The sequence below is a fragment of the Panthera leo genome, chromosome B4 (assembly GCF_018350215.1).
Source record: "Panthera leo isolate Ple1 chromosome B4, P.leo_Ple1_pat1.1, whole genome shotgun sequence".
NCBI lineage: Eukaryota > Metazoa > Chordata > Mammalia > Carnivora > Felidae > Panthera > Panthera leo.
Window position 1 is genome coordinate 72,802,210 of NC_056685.1, and position 24,449 is coordinate 72,826,658.

At 36.4% G+C, this 24,449-nt stretch overlaps 1 protein-coding gene across 6 annotated transcripts in view; it reads left to right on the top strand.

Moving 5' to 3' along the window:
• ARID2 (AT-rich interaction domain 2) overlaps window positions 1-24,449 on the top strand; it is a 179,062-nt gene that overhangs the window by 145,946 nt on the left and 8,667 nt on the right. For 4 of the 6 annotated variants that reach the window (XR_006204799.1, XR_006204798.1, XR_006204801.1 and 1 more), the window contains 7 exons: window positions 4,598-4,736; window positions 4,830-4,915; window positions 6,644-6,767; window positions 6,855-6,946; window positions 20,179-20,608; window positions 23,346-23,448; window positions 24,286-24,387. Coding sequence is in view for 1 of the 6 variants with exons in the window: in XM_042946307.1 (XP_042802241.1) it covers window positions 4,598-4,736; window positions 4,830-4,915; window positions 6,644-6,767; window positions 6,855-6,946; window positions 20,179-20,323 (586 nt within the window). In the remaining 5 variants the exon portion in view is untranslated. Of the gene's footprint in view, window positions 1-4,597; window positions 4,737-4,829; window positions 4,916-6,643; window positions 6,768-6,854; window positions 6,947-20,178; window positions 21,807-23,342; window positions 23,449-24,285; window positions 24,388-24,449 lie in introns of those variants that run through there. The other 2 variants (XR_006204800.1, XM_042946307.1) reach the window with 2 other exon arrangements.

The following is a 24,449-nucleotide window of genomic DNA, read 5'->3' on the forward strand; positions in this document are numbered from 1 at the left end:
TGCGTGTGCTCTCTCTCAAAATAAATAAACTTTTTTTAGAAAGGTGTAGGGTTCAGTAGAAAGGAAAAGATAGAAGATGCAAAAGAGGAGGTAGTTTATGAAGGAATATAACAGATTCCAATATATAGGTGAAGGAATTAACCTTGGAAATAGTCGCTACTTCTGGCCAAGATCCAAGGGAAGGGGGAAGTGGGAGTAATGACAGAAAATTTAATATAGAGAAGTTAAGGCAGTCTCCTAGAATAAACTTAAATTATTTCAGTAATTTGCCCTTTTTTTCAGACATATAACAATAAGGTAATATCCCTGAATTCACAGACTCACAGTATGCAGGGGAAGACAAACTCTGAAATAATCAGGTTGAAGTTTAGTGTTTAACAAAAGGTGAAAGGTTTGGAGCAGTTTCTGTGGGGAATGTTTTCAGGAGCAGAAATCATTAAAGTGAGTCGCAAGTAATGATGACAATCACTTACTAGTCGGGAGCATTAACTTGGAGGTGGACTAAACTTTATGGGGCAAGGCTTGGCAGTTTTGGAATAGTTGTGGACAAGGTCTCAGGGTAGGAGGTGAGTCATATGGGCAAGGTGAAAAGACAAGAGTCACTAGTGCCATCACTGACTGCTGTGACTACTTCTAGTGATCATGATAATAGCTCTCGCTTATTGTTGGCCTAATATTTGCCAAATGACTTTACGTGGATCATCAGATTTAAGCCTCATAACCACCCTGAAAGGAAGATTACCAGTAAGTAGAATGCGTTTCAGAAATGTTGCTTGCCCAGTGCTTCCATGTGGTTGTGCACATCAGGGGACCAGGGGGAGGGGAGTGCCATTCACATTGCACGTGTCAGATAATAGTAAAGTGTCTTAGTGAAAGGCGTTCTTTGAATTCATATAAATACACCATATAGGTGTAATTAAGTCACAGGGAATTTTTATTTTTGTTTGGATACTCTTCGATTTCTCTGGCTTCTTTAAATGAACATGTTTTTTTATTTTGGGTGGCAAGGGTAGGTTATTGATGGAAAGGTAGTAGTAAGGAAGATTGTTCTAGACACGCTAGTAAACAGTAGTGGCATCCCACCTTTATTTTCTCCCCTACCCCATTCCAGAAAAATCCATAAGATTCGGAAAATTCAGTATCTGTTTTACCTTGAAGTTACATTTAAGCTTTAGAAATCCAGATATTCCATTCACGAACGTATTTGGAAACCTTAACTCCTTTCCGCCCTTACATGATCACTGCAGCCAACTCCATTCGTAGTTATACTAGAACTTCACCTTGTACCATTATCAGTGAGTGGTTTGTATGACTGGAGTAGTCGCATAAATAGAAAATAGACTGAGGGGAAAGGTAGTAGATAAGAGGGAAATAATAGACTCTGTGCTGGGCAGGGAAAGTGATGAACACTTGAAACTCCCTGTAATCTTAAAACTGTATATATACACAGTTTTATATAGTTAGTAATTTAAGTTGGTTTCAAGAAGCACTAACTTTATCCCTTTTGCTGGTGACTGGTAAATTCATCAATTTTGTGTATTGTAAAAATTTAATGTACTACAGAATAGTTTCAATACAGGTATCATTTTGACTAGTGACTAGTAACAGTACATTTGGATTTGGGTGTATGTGTGTGTGCACATGCGCTTGCACAAACACCTTTACTTTTCCATTAATAATATAGTATTTAGGCAAAATCTTAAAAACACAATAAGAAATGCCTCCTGGTGACAATCATTAGATCTCCAGTCATATTGTGAGTACTAAAAATTAAAAGAACTTCCAAAAGTGAAAATGTACTTATTAACTTTAGTTTCACAATAAGCTCTTCTTTGTTGTTATATCCCATGACTAATTTTATAACTAGAAGTTTGTATCTTTTGTTCCCTTCACCCATTTTGCCCACCCATCACCCCCCACCCCTGACAACCACCAGTCTGTTCTCCTTGTCTGTGAGCTTAGTTGGGTTTTTTTAAGATACCATGTATAAGTGAGATCATACAGTATTTGGCTGTCTCTGACTTATTTCACTTTATCTAATACCCTCTAGGTCCATCCATGTTGTCGCAGATGGCAAGATTTTGTTCTTTTTCATGGCTGAGTAATATTTCATTGCATATATGTACACCACCACCTTTTTTATCCATTCATCTGTCAGTGGACACTTAGGTTGCTTCCATGTCTTGGCTTTTATAAATAATACTGCAATGAATATAGGGATGTGTATATCTTTTCTAATTAGTGTTTTCATTTTCTTCAGATAAATACCCAGAAGTAGGACTACTGGATCATATGGTCATTATATTTTTAATTTGTTGAGGAACCTTCATACTGTTTTCCATAATGGCTGCACCATTTTGCATTCCTACCAACAGTGCATGAACATTCCCTTTTCTCTGCACCATCACCAACACTTGTCAATGTTTTTTTTTTTTTTTTTTTTTTCTTATACTAGACATTCTGACAGGCCTGTGAGGTGAAATCTCATTGTGGTTTTGATTTGCACTTCTGTAACAGTGGTGTTGAGCCCCTTTTGTGTACCTGTTGGCCATCCATTTATCTTCTCTGGAAAAATATTTATTCAGATCCTCTACCAGTTTTTTTAAATTATTATTTGAGAGAGAGAGAGAGAGAGCGCACCCGCCAAGCAGGGAAAGAGCAGAGGGAGAGAGAGAATGAATCTTAAGTAGGCTCCAAGCTCAGCACAGAGCCCGACGCAGGGATCAATCCATGACCCTGGGATCATTGACCTGAGCTGAAATCAGGAGTCAGACACTCAGCCAACTGAGCCGCCCAGGTGCCCCAAGATCCTATACCAGTTTTTAATTGGGTTATTTTTCACTATTGAGTTGCATGAGTTCTTCATATATTTTAGATATTAATCCCCTATTAGATATATGATTTGCACATACTTTCTCCCATTAAATAAGTTGCCTTTCCTTTGTTGTGCAGAAGCTTTTAGTTTGATGTAGTCCCACTTACTAAGTTTTGCTTTTTGTTGCCTTTGCTGTCAGTATCAAATCCAAAAAAATCATTGCCAAGACTGATACCAAAGAGCTTACCACCTGTGTTTTCTCCTAGGAGTTTTATAGTTTCAGGTCTTACATTCAAGTCTTTGATCTATTTTGAGTTAATTTTTGTGTGTGGTGTAAGATAGTGGCTCAGTTTCATTCTTTTGCATGTGGCTGTCCAGTTTTCCGAAAACCATTTATTGAAGAGACAGTCCTTTCCCCCATTGTATATTCTTGGCTCCTTTGTCATAAATTAATCAGCCATATATGTATGGGTTTACTTCTGGCCTCTTTATTTTGTTCCATTGATCTGTGTGTCTGTTTTTATGCCAATACCATACTGTTTTCATTACTGTAGCTTTATAATATAGTTTTAAGTCAGCGAGTGTGATGCCTCCAGTTATGTTGTTCTTTCTCAAGATTCTTTAGCTATTCTGAATCTTTTGTGTTTCCATATAAATTTTAAGATTGTTCTATTTCTGCAGGAAATGTCATTGGAATTTTGATAGGATTGCATTCAATTTGTAGATTGCTTTGGGTAGTATGGACATTTTAACAATATTAATTTTTCTAAGCCATTACAGCTTCACAATAAACTTTTGGAACATATTCATATAAATGAATATGAATGATATGATGATTTTTGACATTGTCTTTTATAATTCAATATTTAATTACTCTTAATTCAAACTTATTTATTTTAAAATGTCTGTCATCTCCTGAAGGATTACTAATTTGAAATATTGTATAAATACTGCACATTAAAAACTAGTTTATATATAGACATACTTTTATGACATGCGTAAAAAATCAAGTCTTAAGAGAGCTCTGCCATAAACTTTAAAGATATTCATTATGCAGATATTTGAGTTACTAATTAGCAATAGAAGGCTTTTATGTATTCTTTGCTGTCTGGATTCCAGTATTCTCTTTTCATTGCCATGTATTCTAATTAGTAAAGGAAAATAGTATCTGACTTTCTTCAGGTTTGTGTCCTTGGCCACTTACCCACTCAGACATTTGTATTGCTAAGCCCCCAGATATGTGAGTGAGTATAATGTTGGAGAAATGAGAGATGGACAAACAAAATGTGAATTCAACTAAAAAGCCAGACTTAACAAAATTTGTAGCATTTACATTGTTAGAACTAATATGCTGGAGTTTATTATATGTAATATGAAATCTAGTAAATGCTGAAACATTTTCTAAAGGTATAACAGAGTATGATATTTGTTTGTAAAATTATTTCTCTGTTTTGTTTTTAAAGTGATACTTTCTTTAAAGAGATTCTTAGCTGACTTTCATTGAAGGTAGGGATTTGCAAATGAGGCCTATTAAACTTAAAACAAATTACCAAAAGTCTTCAGTATAGTTGAATGATTTGATTTAGAAATGTAAACAGCAAAATTTTCAAAATCGTTTAAAAATACTCTTTGAAATGAACTGAATGTGAGATTTGCCTATACTATTTTGTTTAGTATTGCTGTATATTGATCTTGGGCTTTTGTATTAGTAGAGCAGGTTTTCTAATTTACAAAAGATGTATCCAAATGTCAGAAAATTTCTACCAATTTTATTTTTTGTAGGTGGTTTCAGACACCCTCACAGGTTTTCTACCATGCAGCAACTGAACATGGAGGAAAAGATGTGTATCCAGGGCAATGTCTTTGGGAAGGTTGTGAGCCTTTTCAGCGACAGAGGTTTTCTTTTATTACCCACTTACAGGTATACTTTCTTCCTAATACTATTTGGTCAGTAACTCCTCTGGTTTATTAAAGATCTTGATGCGTATCCTTTTACTTCCTCTTTCTCAAAAAGGATAAGCACTGTTCAAAAGATGCCCTGCTTGCAGGATTAAAACAAGATGAACCAGGACAAGCAGGAAGTCAAAAATCTTCTACCAAGTAAGGACCATGAGTTTACTTCCTCTTGTACATGCAAAAGGAAAAAGCAGGAAAACTAGGCAAAACAGAGTAACAATGAAAGACAACCTTATGCATTAGGAGACCAGAAACCTAGGTTCTAGGTGGAGCTCTGCCGTGACCCAGTCCTGGGCCCTGTCCCAATTGCTTAAATTCTCTAAACATCACTTTTCATATTGGCTAGACTGCATGCTCTGTTAATAATTTGTAACTGTAATGTTTTGATTCGAATTTGTAGACAAGTCATGAGAAGTAGTGACAGGTGATAGTTGAGAAATGCTTTGTAAACTGGAAATGTATGTATGGTTCTTTGTCCTTTGAGAAAATAGTTGAATATGTATTTGATAATGGCAAAGAGATTTCTTCTTACAACTTCTCTCAGGAAAGACCAGGGTGTCATGTGAAGATTGTAAGAGTATACATATCACACTTACTATATGGTTATTCATTTACCTGTTATTTCATGAACACATACTTGTAATGCATGTGGTCAAGTTCTAGTTGGTTATAGATTCCCATAAGATCCTTATTAAATTTACATAGTATTTATCTCCTATTCTGTTTCTAACTGAGTCCTTTAGTTGTAGATTCTGTAACCTAAATCATATGTTTAACTTTCAAAAATGTGAAGATAAGGGGCATCTGGATGGCTCAGTTGGTTAAGTACCCGACTCTTGATTTCAGCTCAGGTCATGATTTTGCAGTTCGTGATATTGAGCCCCACTTCAGGCTCTGCACTGACAGTGCGGAGCCTGCTTGGGATTCTCTCTCCCTCTCTCTCTCTGCCCTTCCCCTGCTCTCTCTCACTGGCCCTCTCTCTCTCTCAAAAAATTAATTTAAAAAAAAGTAGAAGTGCCAGAAATAGACCCCTACTACAGATGTGAATGAAACCTGAAGCACAGAGGGGCAAACTGAAATTTTCAAAGTCATACATGTAGTTACAGGGTCAGAAATAGACAGGGTTTCCTCATGTGAGAGTCCATTGTTCTTTCCACCATTGCCTCACAAGAATGCAACAGATAGTGATGCAATTTTTCTGCTTGGCCAAGGAAATCTAGCATAATTTGAATCTTTTATATAAAACCTATCTCTGCAGTCCCTCCATTCTCTATCTTTCATAAAGGACAGTAGAAATAAATCGAAAGGATTGATTGAAATAATCAGATAATGATGAAACAAAGTACTAGTGTGAAAACGTGGTGTTTAGCGTAATTCCTTACTACCATAAGGTTCTCTTTTCCTGGATGACCTGTACCTGTACCAACACATTCTTAGGTGATATTATTGTACTCTTAGGTACTGTTTAGCAAAAATAACTCGCAACTCAAATTGTAGACTATTTTCTTTTCCGTTAAAATCTTCAAATTACATTCAAAATCTGAACTCCATAGCTCTGATACTGTGTTGTATTGATTTTGATTGCTTGTTTACCAGCACAGTAACTTTAAAGATGGACTACACTAGAACATCTGTTGTTAGCTTTAAAATTGATAGATTGGAAAATAAAAGACTGGAAACCTCACCCTGATACTAAGAGCCCCTTTGCCTCCGCTGACACAAAGTAAACAAAGTTAACGCTGGGCCATTGGAGCGTGTGTTTATCTGATATCTGGTTTCAAAGTAACCACCTGAGGGGTTGGCAGGTTGGTCATCCTTGTCAGTCTGTCTGCAGCATCATGTTAACAATCTCTGTCTCTCTCCTCAATGTAGGCAGCCTGCTGTAGGGGGCACAAGCTCAACTCCTAGAGCACAAAAGGCCATTGTGAATCATCCCAGTGCTGCCCTTATGGCCCTTAGGAGAGGATCAAGAAACCTTGTCTTTCGAGATTTTACAGTAAGCAAACCTTGAAAGCCTTATCTGTAAAGGTGTGAGCACTGTATGATTTAGATCTTTATTCTTTTCTTTTCCTTTCTTTTTAAGGATGAAAAAGAGGGACCAATAACTAAACACATCCGACTAACAGCTGCCTTAATATTAAAAAATATTGGTAAATATTCAGAATGTGGTCGCAGGTGAGTAATCTGTTTTCTACAGCCAAAGTGAATTTAGATTATTTTACTTCTACATGTGAGTTAATAAAACTAGATAACTGTGTTTTATTCACTGTTTTTCTCATCAATTTTGTGAATATGTCCAAAAGCTTATGCCAACATCAGACCAACATGATTTCGAAAGCCAAAAATGTAGGCACACCTGGGTGGCTCAGTCAGTCGAGCATCCAACCCTTGATTTCAGCTTGGGTCATGATCTTGGGGTTTGTGGGTTCAAGCCCCACATCTGGCTCTGCACTGGCAGTATGGAGTCTACTTGGGATTCTCTGTCTCTCCCTCTCTCTGCCCCTCCCCCACTCACGCTATCTCTCCCTCTCTCTCTCTCTCTCTCTCTCTCTCAAAATAAATAAATAAACTTTAAAAATAGATACATAAAAGCCAAAAAAGTAGACGTTGAAACAACTAGAAGGTGTTCTTTTAATTTGTTTTATTAAGTTAATCTTTCTGGCCATAGAATTCAGAGCAAAAAGTAGATTTACTAAAGGGAAACCTTAGGATCAGTTGGAAAGTGAATGTGTGTCATTTGAATCCAGTGGAATTAGAATGGAATTTAGTTCGGTAATTGACATTTTAATGAAGCCATCAAAGTTTAAAACTTACTTTCTTATGAACTTAAGCAAGAGGAAACTCAGGATTTTATAGATCTGTAGAAACTAGAATCAATAATTCTAAGAGAGCAAATGTGGAATGTTCTGTTGGTTACTTTTGGACTTTGTCTCCCTTGAAGCTTGTCTGTAATTTTCTAGAATTCCTACTGTGTTTTCAACTGACTCAGGCTCTTTTCTTGAGAAGTTGTCCTCTGAGGCATCCTGACTTCTAGTTAGGGACTTTTTCTCTGAGTTTCTCTCCTCTTAAATACTGTTAGTCCTATCTCCTAAATATATCCTGAATCTACCTTAGTTCTCCCCACTCCCTGCATTTTGACCTTGCTTTGGTCCTTTTATATTTCTTACAGTAACCATCCAACTGGATTTTCCCAACATAAAAACAGTGGTATCAATTACAAAAGAAAAAGCAATGAATTTGAGTATATCAAACTTCAGTAAATTAAAGATGAAAACACTTAAAACTAAAGTTTAAAAAACAGTATTTGCAATGCCAGAATTACTGTGTTTTAGTGTATACAGTGTTCTCACAGATGAATGAGAAGAATTCTTAACATTCAAAAAGAAAAATAAGCAGTTTTTCACAAAAAAAGAAATATGAAGGGTAGTAACCATATAAGAACACCAGCATCTTCTTCATTTGTGACATGGTTTCTTCTCCTTTTCTTACTGTATTTCCCTCTCCCTCTGTGGTCCATAGCCTGTATTTCAGTTCCAGCCTAACTAAGCCATGTGCAGATTCCTAATCGTGCTAGACGCTTTCACGTTGCACTTTGGTACCTTTTGTTCCAATACTTACCCTGTGGTGGTCTGTTGATTATCTGGAAACCCTTCATGATTCAGTTCAGGTAGCAGCTTTTGTGTGCTGCCTCCTGTGCCATGTTCCCCTGCCCCATAGCGTTTGTTCTTCTCTGTTCTTTTAACCTGTCTGTCTCGTAATATTTAATCTTGTGTTGTAAATAGTTTTTGTATGGCTTTTTTCATCTACTGACCTATGTGTAGACATTCTCTGATTAATCTTTGTGGCCTGAACACCTGGCACAGTACTTAACATGTGTAGATAATTTCTAATTTCTATTCGTCCTTAAGATTCAACTCAGGGGTTACCTCTTCCCCTCCTGACATCTTCCTCACTAGCCCACCTCTGACATCCCTCACGTCCACCTCACACATTGTGCTTTACCACCCTAGATGGTGAGATCTTTGAAAGCAGGGATTGAATATTGATTTTTCATTTCTGTGTCCTCCGTGCCTACCGTAGTGTTTGGAATGTAATAGCAATTCGATAAGTATTTGATTGATAGACACATGGAAGGAAAGAAGTCTCACAAATTCATTCTTTTCTGGAGTTCTAGAGATCTAGAATTTGTGTAGATAATTCGAATTCTAAAAGTAAATTATATGGGGTGCCTGGGTGGTCCAGTCGGTTAAGCATTGACTCTTGATTTCAGCTCAGGTCATGATCTCACGGTTCATGGGTTTGAGCCCCATGTCAGGCTCTGCACCGACAACACGGAGTCTCCTTGGGATTCTCTCTCCCTCCCTCCCTCCCTCTGTCTCTCTTTCCCTTCCTCCCTCTCTCTCTCTCTCTCTGCCTTGCTCCCTCTCTCTCTCTCCCTCTCTTTCTCTCTCTGTCCCTTCCCCGCTCTCTTCAAATAAATAAACTTTAAAATAAATAAAAGTAAATTTTACAACTTAGCATTCTACCTCATTCAAATTGCACATTCTTAGGCTTATAGCAGAGCCACTTTGGCTAAATCTAATATAATTATTGAGCCAAAGTTTTCATTTTGCTGTTTTTGTTTTGTTGTTGATAGTGTCATTTTCTATATAACTCTGAACTTTCCAAACATCTTCTGACATCTTCAGTTACTATGATCTTAGAATAGCAGAACCAAAAGAATTAAAACAATCCATTAAATTCTTACCATTCACCCTCCCAGTCCAGGTTGAACTGCAGAACCTCACTCAGACATCTCCAGATGTAGATTTTGGCTTAGCAAGAATACTTACAGAATCTGGCAACCTATATATGTGAAAAAGAGAGTATAGGAAATCAGCTGCAAAAGATTATTCTCTGTTGAGATTTCCCATCTCTGGTGGAATAAGTAACAGGGTATGATTTTTTTTTAGACTAAAACCAACTCTGCAATAAGAAAATTGCAGGTTGATAGGAAGATATGTGGAAATTTACCTTCAGTCTTGTACAGTATACTGAACAGTATGAAATGTCAACGTTGTTAAATTTGAAGTGCAGAATCTAGTTGGAATAATGTAAAATGTTTAAATGCAGTTTATCTCCATTCTGATTAATTTTGAGCTCTGGAATATTGCAATATATATCTCTTCCTTTTGATTCATATACCTTTATCAATAGAATATGTGGGTCTTATTTAATAATCAAATGGTACTTTTCTATATGCTAATAATGAAGTGAAAAAAGAGAATAATTCCATTTACAATATATCAGTCAAATAAAATACTTAGGAATCATGTTAACCAAGGAGGTGGAAGACTTGTGCACTGAAAACTAGAAAACATTGCTGAAAGAAATCAAAGCAGACATAAATAGAAAGATATTCTGTGTTCATGAATTGGAAGACTTAATATAGTTAAGATGTCCGTACTACCCACAGCGATCCGCACGTTCAGTAAAATCCCTATCAAAATCCCAATGATATTTTTTTACAGAAATAGGAAAATCCATTCTAACCTTCGTAGGTGATCTCATGGAACCCTGAATAGTCACAGCTATCTTGAAACAGAACAAAGTTGGAGGACCCACAGTGTCTGATTTCAGAATTTACAACAAAGCTACAGTAATCCAAACAATGTATTACTGGCATAAAGAGAGACATAATAATCAATCAGTGGAAGAATAGAGCCCAGACATAAGTCCTGGCATATATGGTCAAATGATTTGCATTAGGGTGCCAGTTCTCCATTCAAGGAGAAAAAGACAGATAGCTGGGAAAACTGGATATTCACATGCAAAAGAACAAAGTTGAACCCTTACCTAACACCACATATAGAAATTAACTCAAAATGGATCAAAGATCTAGAAATAAGAGCTAAAACTGTAAAACTCTTAAAACATCTGAGGAAACTTCATGACATTGGATTTGGCAGTAATTTGTTGGATATGACACCAGAGGTGTAGGCAACAAAATGAAAAATAAATTGAACTTTATCAAAATTAGAAACTTATGCACCAGTGGACATTATTAACAGAATAACAGAATGGCAGAAAATAATTGCAAATTACATATATGATAAAACGGTTAAAATCTAGAATATATAAGAAACTCCTAAAACTCCACAACATAAAACAATCTGATTTTAAAAATGGGCAGGGGCACCTGGGTGGCTCAGTCAGTTAAGCATCCAACTGTTGATTTCAGCTCAGGTCATAATCTCAGGGTTTGTTAGTTCAAGTCCCACATAGAATCCCTACTTGGGATTCTCTTTCTCTGCCCCGCCCCCCACCCTTCCCCCACTCATGTGCACCCTTTCTCCCTCCCTCTCTCTCTGAAAATAAACTTAGCGAAAAATGAAATACAATAAAATAACAAAATAAAAATGGTCAAAGGACTTGAATAGACATTTCACCAGAGAAGATAAACAAATGGCCAGTAAGCACATGGAAAGATGCTCAACATTATTGATTGTTAGAAAAGCACAAATCAAACCACAGTGAGAGCCACTTCACAGTTATTAGGATGGTTATTATTTAGGGACTCAGTAGGCTGAGTGTCTGACTCTTGATTTCGGCTCAGGTCATGATCCTGGGATCATGGGATCAAGCCCCATGTTGGGCTCCATACTAACTATGGAGCTTGCTTAAGATTCTCTCGCTTTCCCTCTTCCCCTCTCCTGAGCTGTGCTATCTCTCGCTCTCTCTGTCTCTCTAAAAAAAAAAAAGAAAAAGAAAAAGAAAACAAGTGTTGACATAGATGTGGAGAAATTGGAACCCCTGTGCATTGCTGATAGAAATATAAAATGGTACAGCCACTGTGGAAAACAGTATTTTGGTTCTTCTAAAAATTAAATATAGGATTGCTATTTGATCTAGCAATTCCACTTCTGGGTATATACACAAAAGAAAGTAGGGAATTGAAACAACTACAAAGGAATTTGGGGGGAAATGGGGAGTGACTGCTAATGGGTATTAGGTTTCTTTTTGGAAGGATGAAAATATTCTAAAACCATGGTGATGGTAGACAATTCTGTGAATATTCTAAAAAAACCACCAAATCGTACACTTAACTGGGTGATTTGTATGGTATATGAATTATATCAATAAAGCTATAAAGATTAATTTAAAAAATTAAATGGTAATATAAAGCTTATAATGGAATATAGTAGTCCTCTACTTATCTCCTCCTACCGACCTTCAACAGGGAGCTTTCAACAGTTCGAACTAATTTTTCTGGTACTTGCCTCCATATTTCTAAATAATATTCTTATGTTACTATTTCATAGTTTACCCGTTTTACACATTAACTGTTGATATTCTTTCTAAAGAATTGAATACTCTTAAAACCTCTCTTTCCCCTGCTTTTCCTTTGCTCATAACATTGTTACATCACAGTTTTCGGTTAAATCTTAAATCAGATATTGTCAGATTGTTTGATGCTCATCCAAGTGCTACTGTTATTAAAGTTTTCTTTCTTTCTTTGTATTTCTGGGGTTAATGATTGTCTTGCTTTTTGTTTAGCTTTTTATGGACCTAATGGTGATTTCTCTATATATTACAATTATTTCTCAAGCCCATATATAAGCTATCCAGATGCCCAAACACAGTTGTTAAACCTCTCTCACCTTTACATTTTTTCCCCTGCAGTCTAGACAGCTTGCTTTCTAAGCCTAGTACATAGCCATTCTCAGGAATTCCTTCAATATTGAATCCCTTTCTCTTGTATTCAAATTATTTCCTTTACTTGACTTACTCCCTCATCGTGCTAAAGCATATCCTCCAATATTAAACTCCACAGGTCTGAGAATGTCTTTAGCCTATTCTTACTCATGACAGTTTGGCTAGATTTAGAATTCCAGATTGAAAAGTCATTTTTTTTTTTAAGTTCATTTTTTTTTGAGAGAGAGAGAGACAGAATTTGAGTGGGTTAGGGGCAGAGAGAAAGAAGAGAGAGACACAGAATTTGAAGCAGGTTCCAGGCTCCGAGCTGTCAGCACAGAGCCCTATGTGGGGTTCAAACTCCGAGCTGTGAGATCATGACCTGAACTGAAATCGGATGCTCAACCGACTGAGCTACCCAAGCGCCCCATTTTTTTTTTTTTTTTTTTTTTCTTAAAGTCTGTGAGGGCATTGTCTAATGTCTTCTAGCATTCAGCTTTGCTGTTAAGAAGTCTGTAACTTTCTGGTTCCCATTCCTGTGTTTGTGATCTATTTTCTCCCCTAGAAGTGTTCAAGATCTTTTTTTCCCCTTAATTTCTGATATTCTGAAATTCTATGATGTTGTGTCTTAGTGTAGGTGTTTTGTTGTTGTGATCATTGAAGTGGGCATTTCATTTCAATGAATCCTTTCAATCAGGAGATTCATGTCCTTCAAGATGGGAATTTTTCTTGAATGTCTCTTTTTATAATTCCCTGCCAACCATTGACCCTATTCCCCATTTCTGAACTTAAGTTTTTTGGATGCTAGACCCTCACAGATTAATCCTCTAGTTTTCTTTTCTCTCTTAGCTTTCATTTTTGTCTGTTTAATGTATTTCCTGGGAATTTCCTTGACTTTGTCATCAACTCTTGAATTCTTACTTAGCCTATCCTGCTTTAATTTCTAAGAGCTCTGAATGCCAGTGTTGCTGTTTTATAACACCCTGTTCATATGTTGAATACAATGCTTTCTCATCTCTCTGAGGATATCAATGCTAGGATTGTTAAATTTTTTTCTGTTTCCTCCAAATTCTTCAAATAAAGGACACAATAGTGGTTCAGTCTGTTGAGCACCCAACTCTTGCTTTCGGCTCAGGCTCAGGTCCTGGGACCAAGCCCTGCGTTGGGCTCTGAACTGAGTGTGGAGCCTGCTTGGGATTCTTTCTCTCCCTCTTCCCCTCTTCCCTGTGCTCGCTCTCTCTCTCTCTCTCTCTCTCTTTCTCTCTTCTCTCTCAAAAAAAGTAAATTCCTCAAATGAGCATTCAGGCTTCATGTTTTAAATTAAGAATAAAATATCAACATGCTAATCAGAAGCTCTGAGTATGTGATCTCCACTTGTCACTGGTGATTGCCATTTTTGGTGATCCCTAATGATCCAATTTGTTTATTAGAAGCTCTTCAAATATCAGTCTCTAAAGAGAGATTTTGTTTCTCCAGAGAAGAATCTCTGATTTTCTTGCCTTTGGAGGTGGGCAGTTTGGAGGAGGGTCAATGTGAAATCCTGTGTTCTGGAAACAGAATGGGAGAGGGGAACCAAGAGGACCTCATTTTTGTTCAGTTGATCCCTCACCCTCCGGTAGTCCTAAGCTTTTCTGGTTTATTTCTTCAGAAAATTTTCTTTAAATCATTTTGGTACCGTTTTGGGAAGGACAGAAGAAAAAACTCTGTCAAACTGCTGAGTGTCTTAAATTGTGTTGACTAATGCTACTTACAAATTATTTTTTCTTATCTATTAAGTATATTAAAGTGACACAATGTTTATCCTTTGTAAAACATAACAAAATAAAAACCTTGAAATTTGAAATTGAAAGAATACCATTTTATACAACAAAATGGGCATATTTTGTTTATCTAGTGAGTGCTTATTTCTTTAAAACCCCAAAAAGTAGAAGATATTAATTTATATCAAAAATGAAATTGTTACAAGGCACCTGGCTGGCTCAGTTGGTGGAGCATGTGATTCTTGATCTTGAGGTTGTGGGTTCGAGCCCCTATGTTGGATGTAGATACTACTTACAAAAATAAATAAATAATTTAATGAAAAAGAAAGAAAGAAAGAGAAAGAAAGAAAAGAAAGAAGGGAAAGAAAGAAGAAAAAAGAAGTTGTTACCTTAAAGTCATCCTGGTGATTTAAAATTAATCTAAGTTTTATCCGTGTGACATAATAATAAAGAATACTTTTGGGGCGCCTATTTGGCTCAGTCAGTTAAGCATCTGACTTCAGCTCAGGTCATGATCTCGCAATTTGTGGGTTTGAGTCCTGCCTCAGGCTGTCTGCTCTCGGCATGGAGCCCGCTTCAGATCCTTTGTACCTCTCTCTCTCTCTCTCTCTCTCTCTCTCCCCCCCTTCCCCACTCACACTGTCTCTCTCAAAAATAAATAAACTTTAAAAACAAAGTAAAATATTTTTTAAATAATACTATTTTAAAAATAAATTTTTAAATATTTTTAAACTATCAATTTGAAAAAATACTGTAATTGGTGAAGTTTTGAAAGTTTTTTTTTCTTTATCAAAATATTCATCAATATAGGAGGAAAACGATTTGATCCCACTTTGTAAGTTTTTTATTATTGAAGTATAATGTAAGTGTTTCAGGTGTATGATACAATGACTCAACAATTCTGTACATTACTCAGTGGTCATCAGTATAAGTGTACTTTTCATCCCTTTAACTATTTCACTCATCCCCTCACCTACCTCCCCACTAGCAACCACCAATTTGTTGTCTGTATTTAAGGGTCTGTTTTTTGTCTCTTTTCTGTTTGTTCATTTGTTTTGTTTCTTAAATTCTACATGAGTGAAATCATATGGTATTTGTCTTTCTCTGACTTTTTTCACTTAGCATAATACCCTGTAGGTCCACCCATATTGTTGCAGGTGGCAAGATTTCGTTCTTTTTATGACTAATATTCCAGTGTGTGTGTGTGTGTGTGTGTGTGTGTGTGTGTGTGTGTGTGCATGCATGTACTTACACCACATCTTTGTTAGCCATTCATCTATGGATGGACAATTGGGTTGCTTCTGTATCTTGGCTATTGCAGATAATGCTGCAATAAACAGGGGTGCATATATCTTTTCAAATTATTTAAGTTACTTTAAAAGTTTTATAGGACTTTATTTCTTTTCTAGAAAAAATTGTAGAAATTTCATAATTCATTTAAAAATTTGTTTAGGACCACCTGGTTGGTCGGCATATTTGGTTTAAGCATCCAACTCTTGAGTTCAGTTCAGGTCATGATCTCATGGTTCGTGAGTTCGAGCCATGCTGTCAGTGCAGAATCTGCTTGAGATTCTCTCCCTTCTTGGCTTTCCCTCACTAGCTTGCATGCATACACACGCTCGCTCACTCAGAATAAATAAACGTAAAACAATTTGTTTAATCAATTTTTTAAATAAATCATACCTAAAATATGAAAAGCAGAAGTGTATAAAGCTCCATGAACCATCACAGAGTGAACCACCCATATAACGAAACATCCAAGTTCAGAAATAGAGGAGGGATGCCTGGGTGGCTCAGTTGGTTAAGCTACTGACTCTTGATTTCAGTTCAGGTCATGATCTCAGTTCATGAGACTGAGTGCTGCACTGGGGCTTTGCGCTGAGTGCAGAGTCTGCTTAAGATTCTCTCTCTCTCTCTCTCTCTCTCTCTCTCTCTCTGCCCCTTCCCCCCCCCCACCCCAAATAAATGAATGAACATTAAAAAAAAAAAAAAAAAAAAAAAAGAGGAGGACCAGTATTGCAGAGCCCCTTTGAGTCCCTACTGCCTTTATCCCATTTTCCTTGGTGGGATCACTATCCTGATGTTAACCATAGAATTTTACCTGGTTTTAACTTTATATAAGTAGAATCATACGGGATATATTCTTTTGTGTTATCTTCTTTACTCATCTTTTTTGTGTGTGAAATTCATGTTACATATAGCAGTACATTGTTCATATTCTTGCAGTATATGATTCTGTTCCACGAGTATACTCAAATTTGTTTTTTCCATTCTACTTTTGGTAGGCTTATTGGTTGTTTTCAGTTTGGGGCTATTAAAAATAGTGCCACTATCGGGGCGCCTGGGTGGCTCAGTTGGTTAAGTGTCTGACTTCGGCTCAGGTCATGATCTCACAGTTTGTGGGTTCGAGCCCCATGTCGGGCTCTGTGCTGACAGCTCGGAGCCTGGAGCCTGCTTCGGATTCTGTGTCGCCCTCTCTCTCTGTCCCTCCCCTGCTCATGCTCGGCCTCTCTCTGTCTCAAAAATAAATAAAAACATTAAAAAAAAAATAGTGCCACTATGAACATTCTGTACATGTTTTTGGCCATATATGTATATATTTCTATTGAACTTTTAAGAATGATTGGTGATTCAGAGGATATTACAACTTGAATACATAATGCCAAACAATTCGAAAGAGATTTTATCAGTTTATGCTCCCTCCAGCATTGTAGGAGAGTCACAGTTGCTCCACATACTTTTCAACATTTGGTATTATAATTTTTAATTTTAGCCATTTTGGGGGCTGTGTACAGTATGGAAACTACATAAAAGTCAATATCAAAATAGCTAAAAAACATGAAAAAATGCCCAACTCCTTAGTCCAGTGTTATTTCAATGAAGGCACCAAGTTCTTGGGTTATCTCAATGATGGTTGATTTTTTTTTTCTGACATTTAATGTGAAATTTTTCACACATAAGGTAAACTTGGCATAATTTTGCAATGAACACCTATATACCAGTCACATAGCCTTTTTTTTTTAATGTTTATTTGTTTTTGAGAGAGAAAGAGCAAAAAGTGGGGGAGGGGCAGAGAAGGAGGGAAGCGCAAAAACCCGAAGCAGGCTCCAGGCTCTGAGCTGTCAGCACAGACCCTGATGCGGGGCTCAAACTCACGAACCATGAGATCATGACCTGAGCCAAAGTTGGACACTGACAGAACCACCCAGGCACCCCTCACCTAGCTTTTACCATTGACTTTTTACTATGCTTTTCTTACCACATAACTGTCCATCCTTCCACTCAGCATCACTCTGTAGAAAAAAAAAATTTTTTTAAGTTATAATTAAAAAGAAATAGCTGCTTTTATGGAGTGATGACACATTCAGATGATAAGCTAAATATTGCCTGCTTTCACTTAATGAAGGGAATAAAACTTTAAGCATAGGGGCGCCGGGATGGCTCAGTGGGTTGAGCGTCTGACTTCAGCTCAGATCATGATCTCATAGCTCATGAGTTTGAGCCCCGCGTCGGGCTCTGTGCTGACAGCTCAGAGCCTGGAGCCTGCTTTGGATTCTGTGTCTCCCTCTCTCTCTGCCTCTAACCCACTCACATTCTGTCTGTCCCTCTCAAAAATAAACACTAAAGAAAAAAGTTTTTAAAAAAACTTTAATCATACCTAGAATATAATTTTAATTTTCAAGTCCTCTCTTAAAAAAGCAGGCATCTTATTCCTCTCCAGCTGTTTTCTGACATGATCTGAATTTTTATTTAGTTTTATCTTAATTTTGTCAAGGACACTTAACATGAGATCTGACCTCTCAACAAGTTGTTAAGTGTATAATACCTTATGGTTGACTATAGGTACAATGTTGTACAGTGTATCTCTCAAGTTTATTCATCTTGCTTAACTGAAACTTTATGCCCATTGATCCTCATTTCCATCTTGCCCCAGCCCCTGGCAAACACCATTTCAGTCTTTTATTCTGTGAATTTGACACCTCTAGAAACATCTGAGTTTTCTAAGCATGAACGAAGCTTGATACAGAATTATGCCTGGCAGTCTCCTATGTTTAGAAAGGTACCATGGAGAAAAGTCAAACAGTCCGATGATCTTGCTAATTCTGCCACTACTGTTTAGCTAGAAAGTCATTTCAGTTTTGGATGCCTGAAGATGTCCTCAAGTTACTCATCTGTAAATTGAACAGGTTAAGCTAATTGTTTCCCATATTCCTCCTTTTCCTACAATATATTAACATTACTGTGTGCAGAACTATGTATTATTTCTTTAAAAATACAGAGTTTTGGGGGCACCTGGGTGGCTCAGTTGGTTAAGCTTCTGACTTCAGGTCATGATCTCATGCTTTGTGGATTCAAGCCCCATATTGGGCTGTGTGCTGACAGCTTAGAGCCTAGAGCCTGCTTCAGATTCTGTGTTTCTCTCTCTCTCTCTCTCTCTCTGCCCCTCCCCTGCTTACACGCTGTCTCTCTCTCTCTCTCTCTCTCTTTCTCTCTCAAAAATGAATAAACACTAAGAAAATTTAGAGGTTTGTAGGCTTTGTTTTTGTTTTATAGATTCCACATATTAGTGAAATCATATTTGCTTTTCTTTGACTTACTGTACTTAGCAAAATACCCTCTAGGTCCATCCATGTTGTTGCAAATGGCAAGATCTCATTCTTTTTTTTCTTTCTTTCTTTTTTTTTTTTTTTTTTTAATGATTGAGTAGTATTCTATTGTGTGTATATACCACATGTTTATCCATTCATCTGTGGATGGACACTTACGTGCTCCCATACCTTGGCTATTATAAATAATGCTTCAGTAAACATAAGAGTGCATGTATTTTTTGAAATTAGCTTTTTCATTTTCTTTGAGTAAATAGTAGTGGGATTACTGGATCATATGAATTTCTATTTTTAAGAAATTTTTTTGAGGAACCTTACATATTTGGTAGAATTCACCAGAGAACTACTGAGCCTGGTGCTTTCTGTTTGGGGTGGTTACTTTTTTTTATTATGATTCAATTTCAATCTTGAATAGATTCAGATAGTCTGTTTCACTTTGTGTGACATTTGGAAGCCTATTTTTCTCAAGGAAGTGGTCTGTTTCATCTAGAGTTTCAAATTTGTGGGCATAGTGTTATCCATTTTCATTCTTTATTGCTTTTAATGTTCATGGGATCTGTAGGGATCCTTGGTACCTTTCCTCTTTCATTTCCAATGTTAGTAATTTGTATACACACTCTTTTTTTCTTAGATAGCATGTCTTAGAGACTCAGTGATTTGGTGGTATTTTCAAAGAATCAGCTTTTGGTTTCATTGATTTCCTCTTTTCAATTTCATTGATTTCTCCTTGAATTTTTTCTTCTGCTTACTTTGAATTTAGTTTGCTATTCTGTTACTAGTTTCCTAAGGTGGAAACTTAGATTATTGATTTTAGATCTTTTTTTCTAATAATATGCATTCAAACAATGCTATAGATTTCCCTCAAAGCACTGCTTTCACAGCATTCCGCAACAGATTTTACTAAGTTGTATTTTTATTTTAATTTAATCTTGAATATTTTTAAAATTCTTTTGAGATTTCTTCTTTGACCCATGTATAACTTAGTGTTACATCATGTATTTGGGGATTTTCCAGTCACCTTTCTTTTATTTCTGGTTTCATTCCATTTTGGTCTGAGAGCTGACCACATTACTACCAGCATTCTTTGAGCCATCTTTTATACATGTGGCTTTTCAAAGTGTATTAAAAGCAACAGTATATGGATGTGGTAAACACACTTGTTCACTGAAAATCACTACATAGATATAAGGAAATCTGTCGTGCTTAGAAACATCTTTTATCCACGGAAGTTCATAATGTATTCCATTCACTAAAGGGAACACATTTTCTCAATGAAATAAAACTTAAAATCTTTAAACTCGTAAAATCCGTAAGAAATCATCACTGACCTTGGATACTGACGAACTTCTGTATGTTTTTTTTCCAGATTGTTAAAGAGACATGAAAACAACTTATCAGTGCTAGCCATTAGTAACATGGAAGCTTCCTCCACCCTTGCCAAATGCCTTTATGAACTTAATTTTACAGTTCAGAGTAAAGAACAAGAAAAAGACTCCGAAATGCTGCAGTGAAAAATAATTCCACTTCTCTAGTGGGGACTCAAAGTCAGATACATTTCACATACTGTTACTGAAGAAAGCACCAAGTCTTAATGGAACAGAGACCATAGAATGAATTATTTTATCTCCTCCCATGATGCTGAGAGGAAGCTTCGTATTCTGATCTCTGAGCGAATCCCTTTGTTCTCTGTTTAAAAAAAAAAAATCTAAAAAGAAAACGAAAAAAACTGCTGTGGGATTGTCAACCAGCTTATCTGCAGGATGTCTCTCAGATCTGATAAATCCTGATGGAAACTGGTATGATCAGAATTCAGTACCATCCACATTGGAATATACATGGAATATTGTAAAACCTACATGAGCAGATGAAATAGAAGCATTAAATATTTTTATCTATATCCAAAAAGGAGCACATTTTTATATTTACAAAACCGTTTAAGCTGGTTTGAATAATTAAAAAAAAAAAAATTTCAGCACACCTATACCCCCTGATCTCAGAGGGGGCCACCAATATCTAGCTATGGATTGTGTGTTTTGTTTAGAAATCAGTAGCTTGGTTTTCTTACTTGAGCCAATATATTTTCACTTATTTATTATCATAAAAATTTACCAGTCTGAATAGATCTTGTAAATATTTGTGAATAGAATGAACACCTTTCATGCCACTGCAGCCACTGGAAATACATTCTGTGGTGTCCTAGAAGCATTATTGGTAGGTTCTAAAGTTTTCTAGACTTTCCTGTCAATTGTAAGTAATTGTGATATATTCTACGCAGTGGATGAATGTTCTTTAAATTTGTGTAAATACTTCTGCAAAGGTACTGATGCTGTAAAGTCAAAACAGTTTTGTGGAACTGTGATTTTTTTTCTTTTTTTTTTTCTTTTTTCTTTTTTTTCTTTTTTTGTTTTGTTTTGTTTTGTATTATACACCTTGTAGAACTCATTTTGCTGGCTGAAAGAGTATGGAATAATATATCTCATGTCATTTTTGTAGAAGAAAAACTATTTGAAGGTATTTTTTGGTTTTCCCTAACATGTATCCACTGTAAACGTTTGTCATGTGCAAGCTCAGAGCTTGGACAGAATTTTTTGTATTTGTAAATTGGTTTAAATACATGGAATTTTATACAGGTTTTCTCCTGTGTTATATATGCATTATGTGCAGGTATGATATTTTCTTCACTACTTTTTCTATCTTAATATAGTGTGGAATTTTATTGTATTATTCTTCCATTCTTAATACTGTACCACATTCCTGCTCAGAAACTGCTCACTTCCTTAAATTGTCTTTTCCCCCAGCGTGAAATGTATCCATTTATAACTGCCTATTGCCTGTTCTATTAGCATCCAAAAATGTGGAAGGCCTCCCAACCACCATTTCTGCTGTGTCCTTAGGATGTGCAGTAAAAAATATAGACCTAACAGTTTATGTTATAGAATGGCTTTATTTACTTTGGTGACTGTTTATAGTTTTTAAATAAAAGACTGAACATTTTCTTGAGTCTTTCATTTCTGAGTATGCTTAAAACATTCTTTAAAAATATAGAGAGAATCCCAAATTTAGCTGAAAGCAGGGTCCAGTCACCTATTTAATTATATATCGATTTTTAATTCGTTAAATAGAGAACAGATAAAAGAGATCCTTTACGTGACAAATTTGCATGAGATAGGAGATTGAGAGTATTTTCCATTTGTTACAATGTAAAACAAACCCAGATTATTATTTGATACTGTGTTTCTTGGAGTGTTGGTTCAGAACCACAATGCACCCAAATCTTCAACTTGAATTTAGGAGCAGATTCTTAGAATAAAAGGATCTTAGTTTGGATATATATACAAAAAAAAAAAAATTTAATAGTTTGATTCAACTAGTATCAACGGAAATTCTAATTTGTCCCTGCAAGGGGGACCTTGGCGCTGCACTCTGCCATGTGCTAATGAATGCTTCAGAGACTTTTTGTCCAACATTAGCCACGATCATTTCCTAGGGTTGTGGGGTTTATTCTTGGCCCACCTCCCGAGATTGGGGCTGCCAGCAGACGCCGCAGAGATCATGCAGTAACACTAAAATGAGCCTTGTCTCCCCCACACTTGTACGGCTCCCAGTTGTTGGTATCCGTTGGCCAACATTCATTGTCCTTGCCTAAAAATCTCAAAATTTCCTAAAATAATCTTGTGTAAAATGAGTGTTTGTTTTAAAGATACATTTCTTTGCAAAATAAGGAACTGCAATGGTAATTGGATCGGAAAGAGAAGAAACTCCAGGTTCAGAAAAATGGTTTTCGTATTCACTCTTCTTCCACCTCATTGGAACTGCATGCGTGCTGTAGCTCTAGCTTTTGTGCTTTGATATGGAAATATAAATATGTCTGTAGCCCCTCCAAGCGTTGGTCTCAACAGAGAATTTTCTAAATGTATTTGACCTAATGAAACCAATTATGGCTTCCCACTTAGGTTTTCTCGTATAGCTTCCTAGAACTATATAATGAAATAACGTGGACTTTCTGGGTAATGGAATTAAAGTGCTCTTGCACAAGAAGTTCTTCATAACCCTCTCATTCATGAAAAGGTGCTCCTCGCTAGACAGAAACTTGCTGATTTCCAGTATTGTTATTTTGTCTAAAGTTCTGTAAATACATGCTTTAATGTTATCTTTGAGAAATCTATGTAAATAATATAGTCTACAACATAGAGACTGTACAATTCTGTGTTATATATGTGCCTAGTGCTCTGTTGGCACTCAATAAATTTTAAGTAACAAAATTGATAATCATATAGCCAAGGCATATTTTTCTTCCAAGCTCTAGACAGGATGTGACTATATACTAATGAGACTCCGTAATACAAGCCACACGTGAAAACTCGTCTCATTACTTTATAGTCATGCCATGTATGTTTTTTTTAACCATAAAATGACAATAAAAATGATTTTTTAAAATGAGATTGTTTTGGATAAGTGACTTCTGTCCTGATCTTAATCACTGTGATTAAACATCAAACAAAGAAAACATGATGTTCTTTACCACCCAAGCAGAAGCTGCTAAGAAGCACAGCAACAGGATGATCCCACTGCCAGATGACCCCTGGTCACGTTTCTTAAGTACACCTCTGGAGTTGATTACAAAAGACCGAATGGGGTATGTTATTTTTATGCAAATTACTTTATACTGGACACTGCTGTTCTTGAAAAAATGTTTACTATCTTAAGACCTTTCCATATTGGTATGTCAAGAGCTTTCACATCCTTTTCTATAGCTATATAGTATATAGTCCATTGTATGGCTGTATGATGATTTATTATTTGGACCCCTTATTGATGTACACTTGTTTACAGACTTTTAATTACGCCGGTCCCTAACATTTGCTTAACACAATTCCTCTGTCATTCACCGTGCTGTGCATTTTACACGTATTGTCTGGGTCTTCACGAAAACCCAATGTGATAGCTGATGTTACAAGGGGGGACTTAGAGGGGTGGGATGAGTAAGTACCTTGACCAAGGTCATATGGCAAGTAAGTGGAGCTGTTTAACCAGCACGCGTGAAGCTAATTGTAGAGAGTAATTAGAATTCTTTCCAGGAGGAGTCAGACATAAGACACTTATTTTTTATGCAGACCCTTTTGTTTGTATTTGCTGCATTGTTTATAGTATTTCCTTCCTATGCATTGTGTTGTCTTTTTAAGATTTTCCCTAATTCCTCAGATTTTCTCCCCCAAGTATTTCATTCATTAATGTGGCATCACTTAACTTCTTAGAGCCAGAAACTTTCTGGGAATTCCCTTAACAAAGGAACATTTCTAAGACTAGGGTTTATGGTAAATTGAAAACAAAGCTTCCAACCAACAACTATCTACTCTGGTGTATAACTTGAACAACTGATAGCTGATTCTTCTGAACAAAGTTACTCAAAACATTTCTAGGATGTTAATAGGATTTTTTCTCTCTGTTTATACCTCCCTTATATCTCATTCAGCTTGAGTATTGATGGAGAACTTCTGCTGCTCATTTGGAAGATTAAGGAGACAGTCCTGCTCTGAGGCTGAGACAAGCTTCCAAATGCTCACCAGTAACAAAGGTAAAACATGGGCTAAATGAGAATTATAAAGTGTTTTGGGAGTTCAGTCCTGTGGAAGGCTT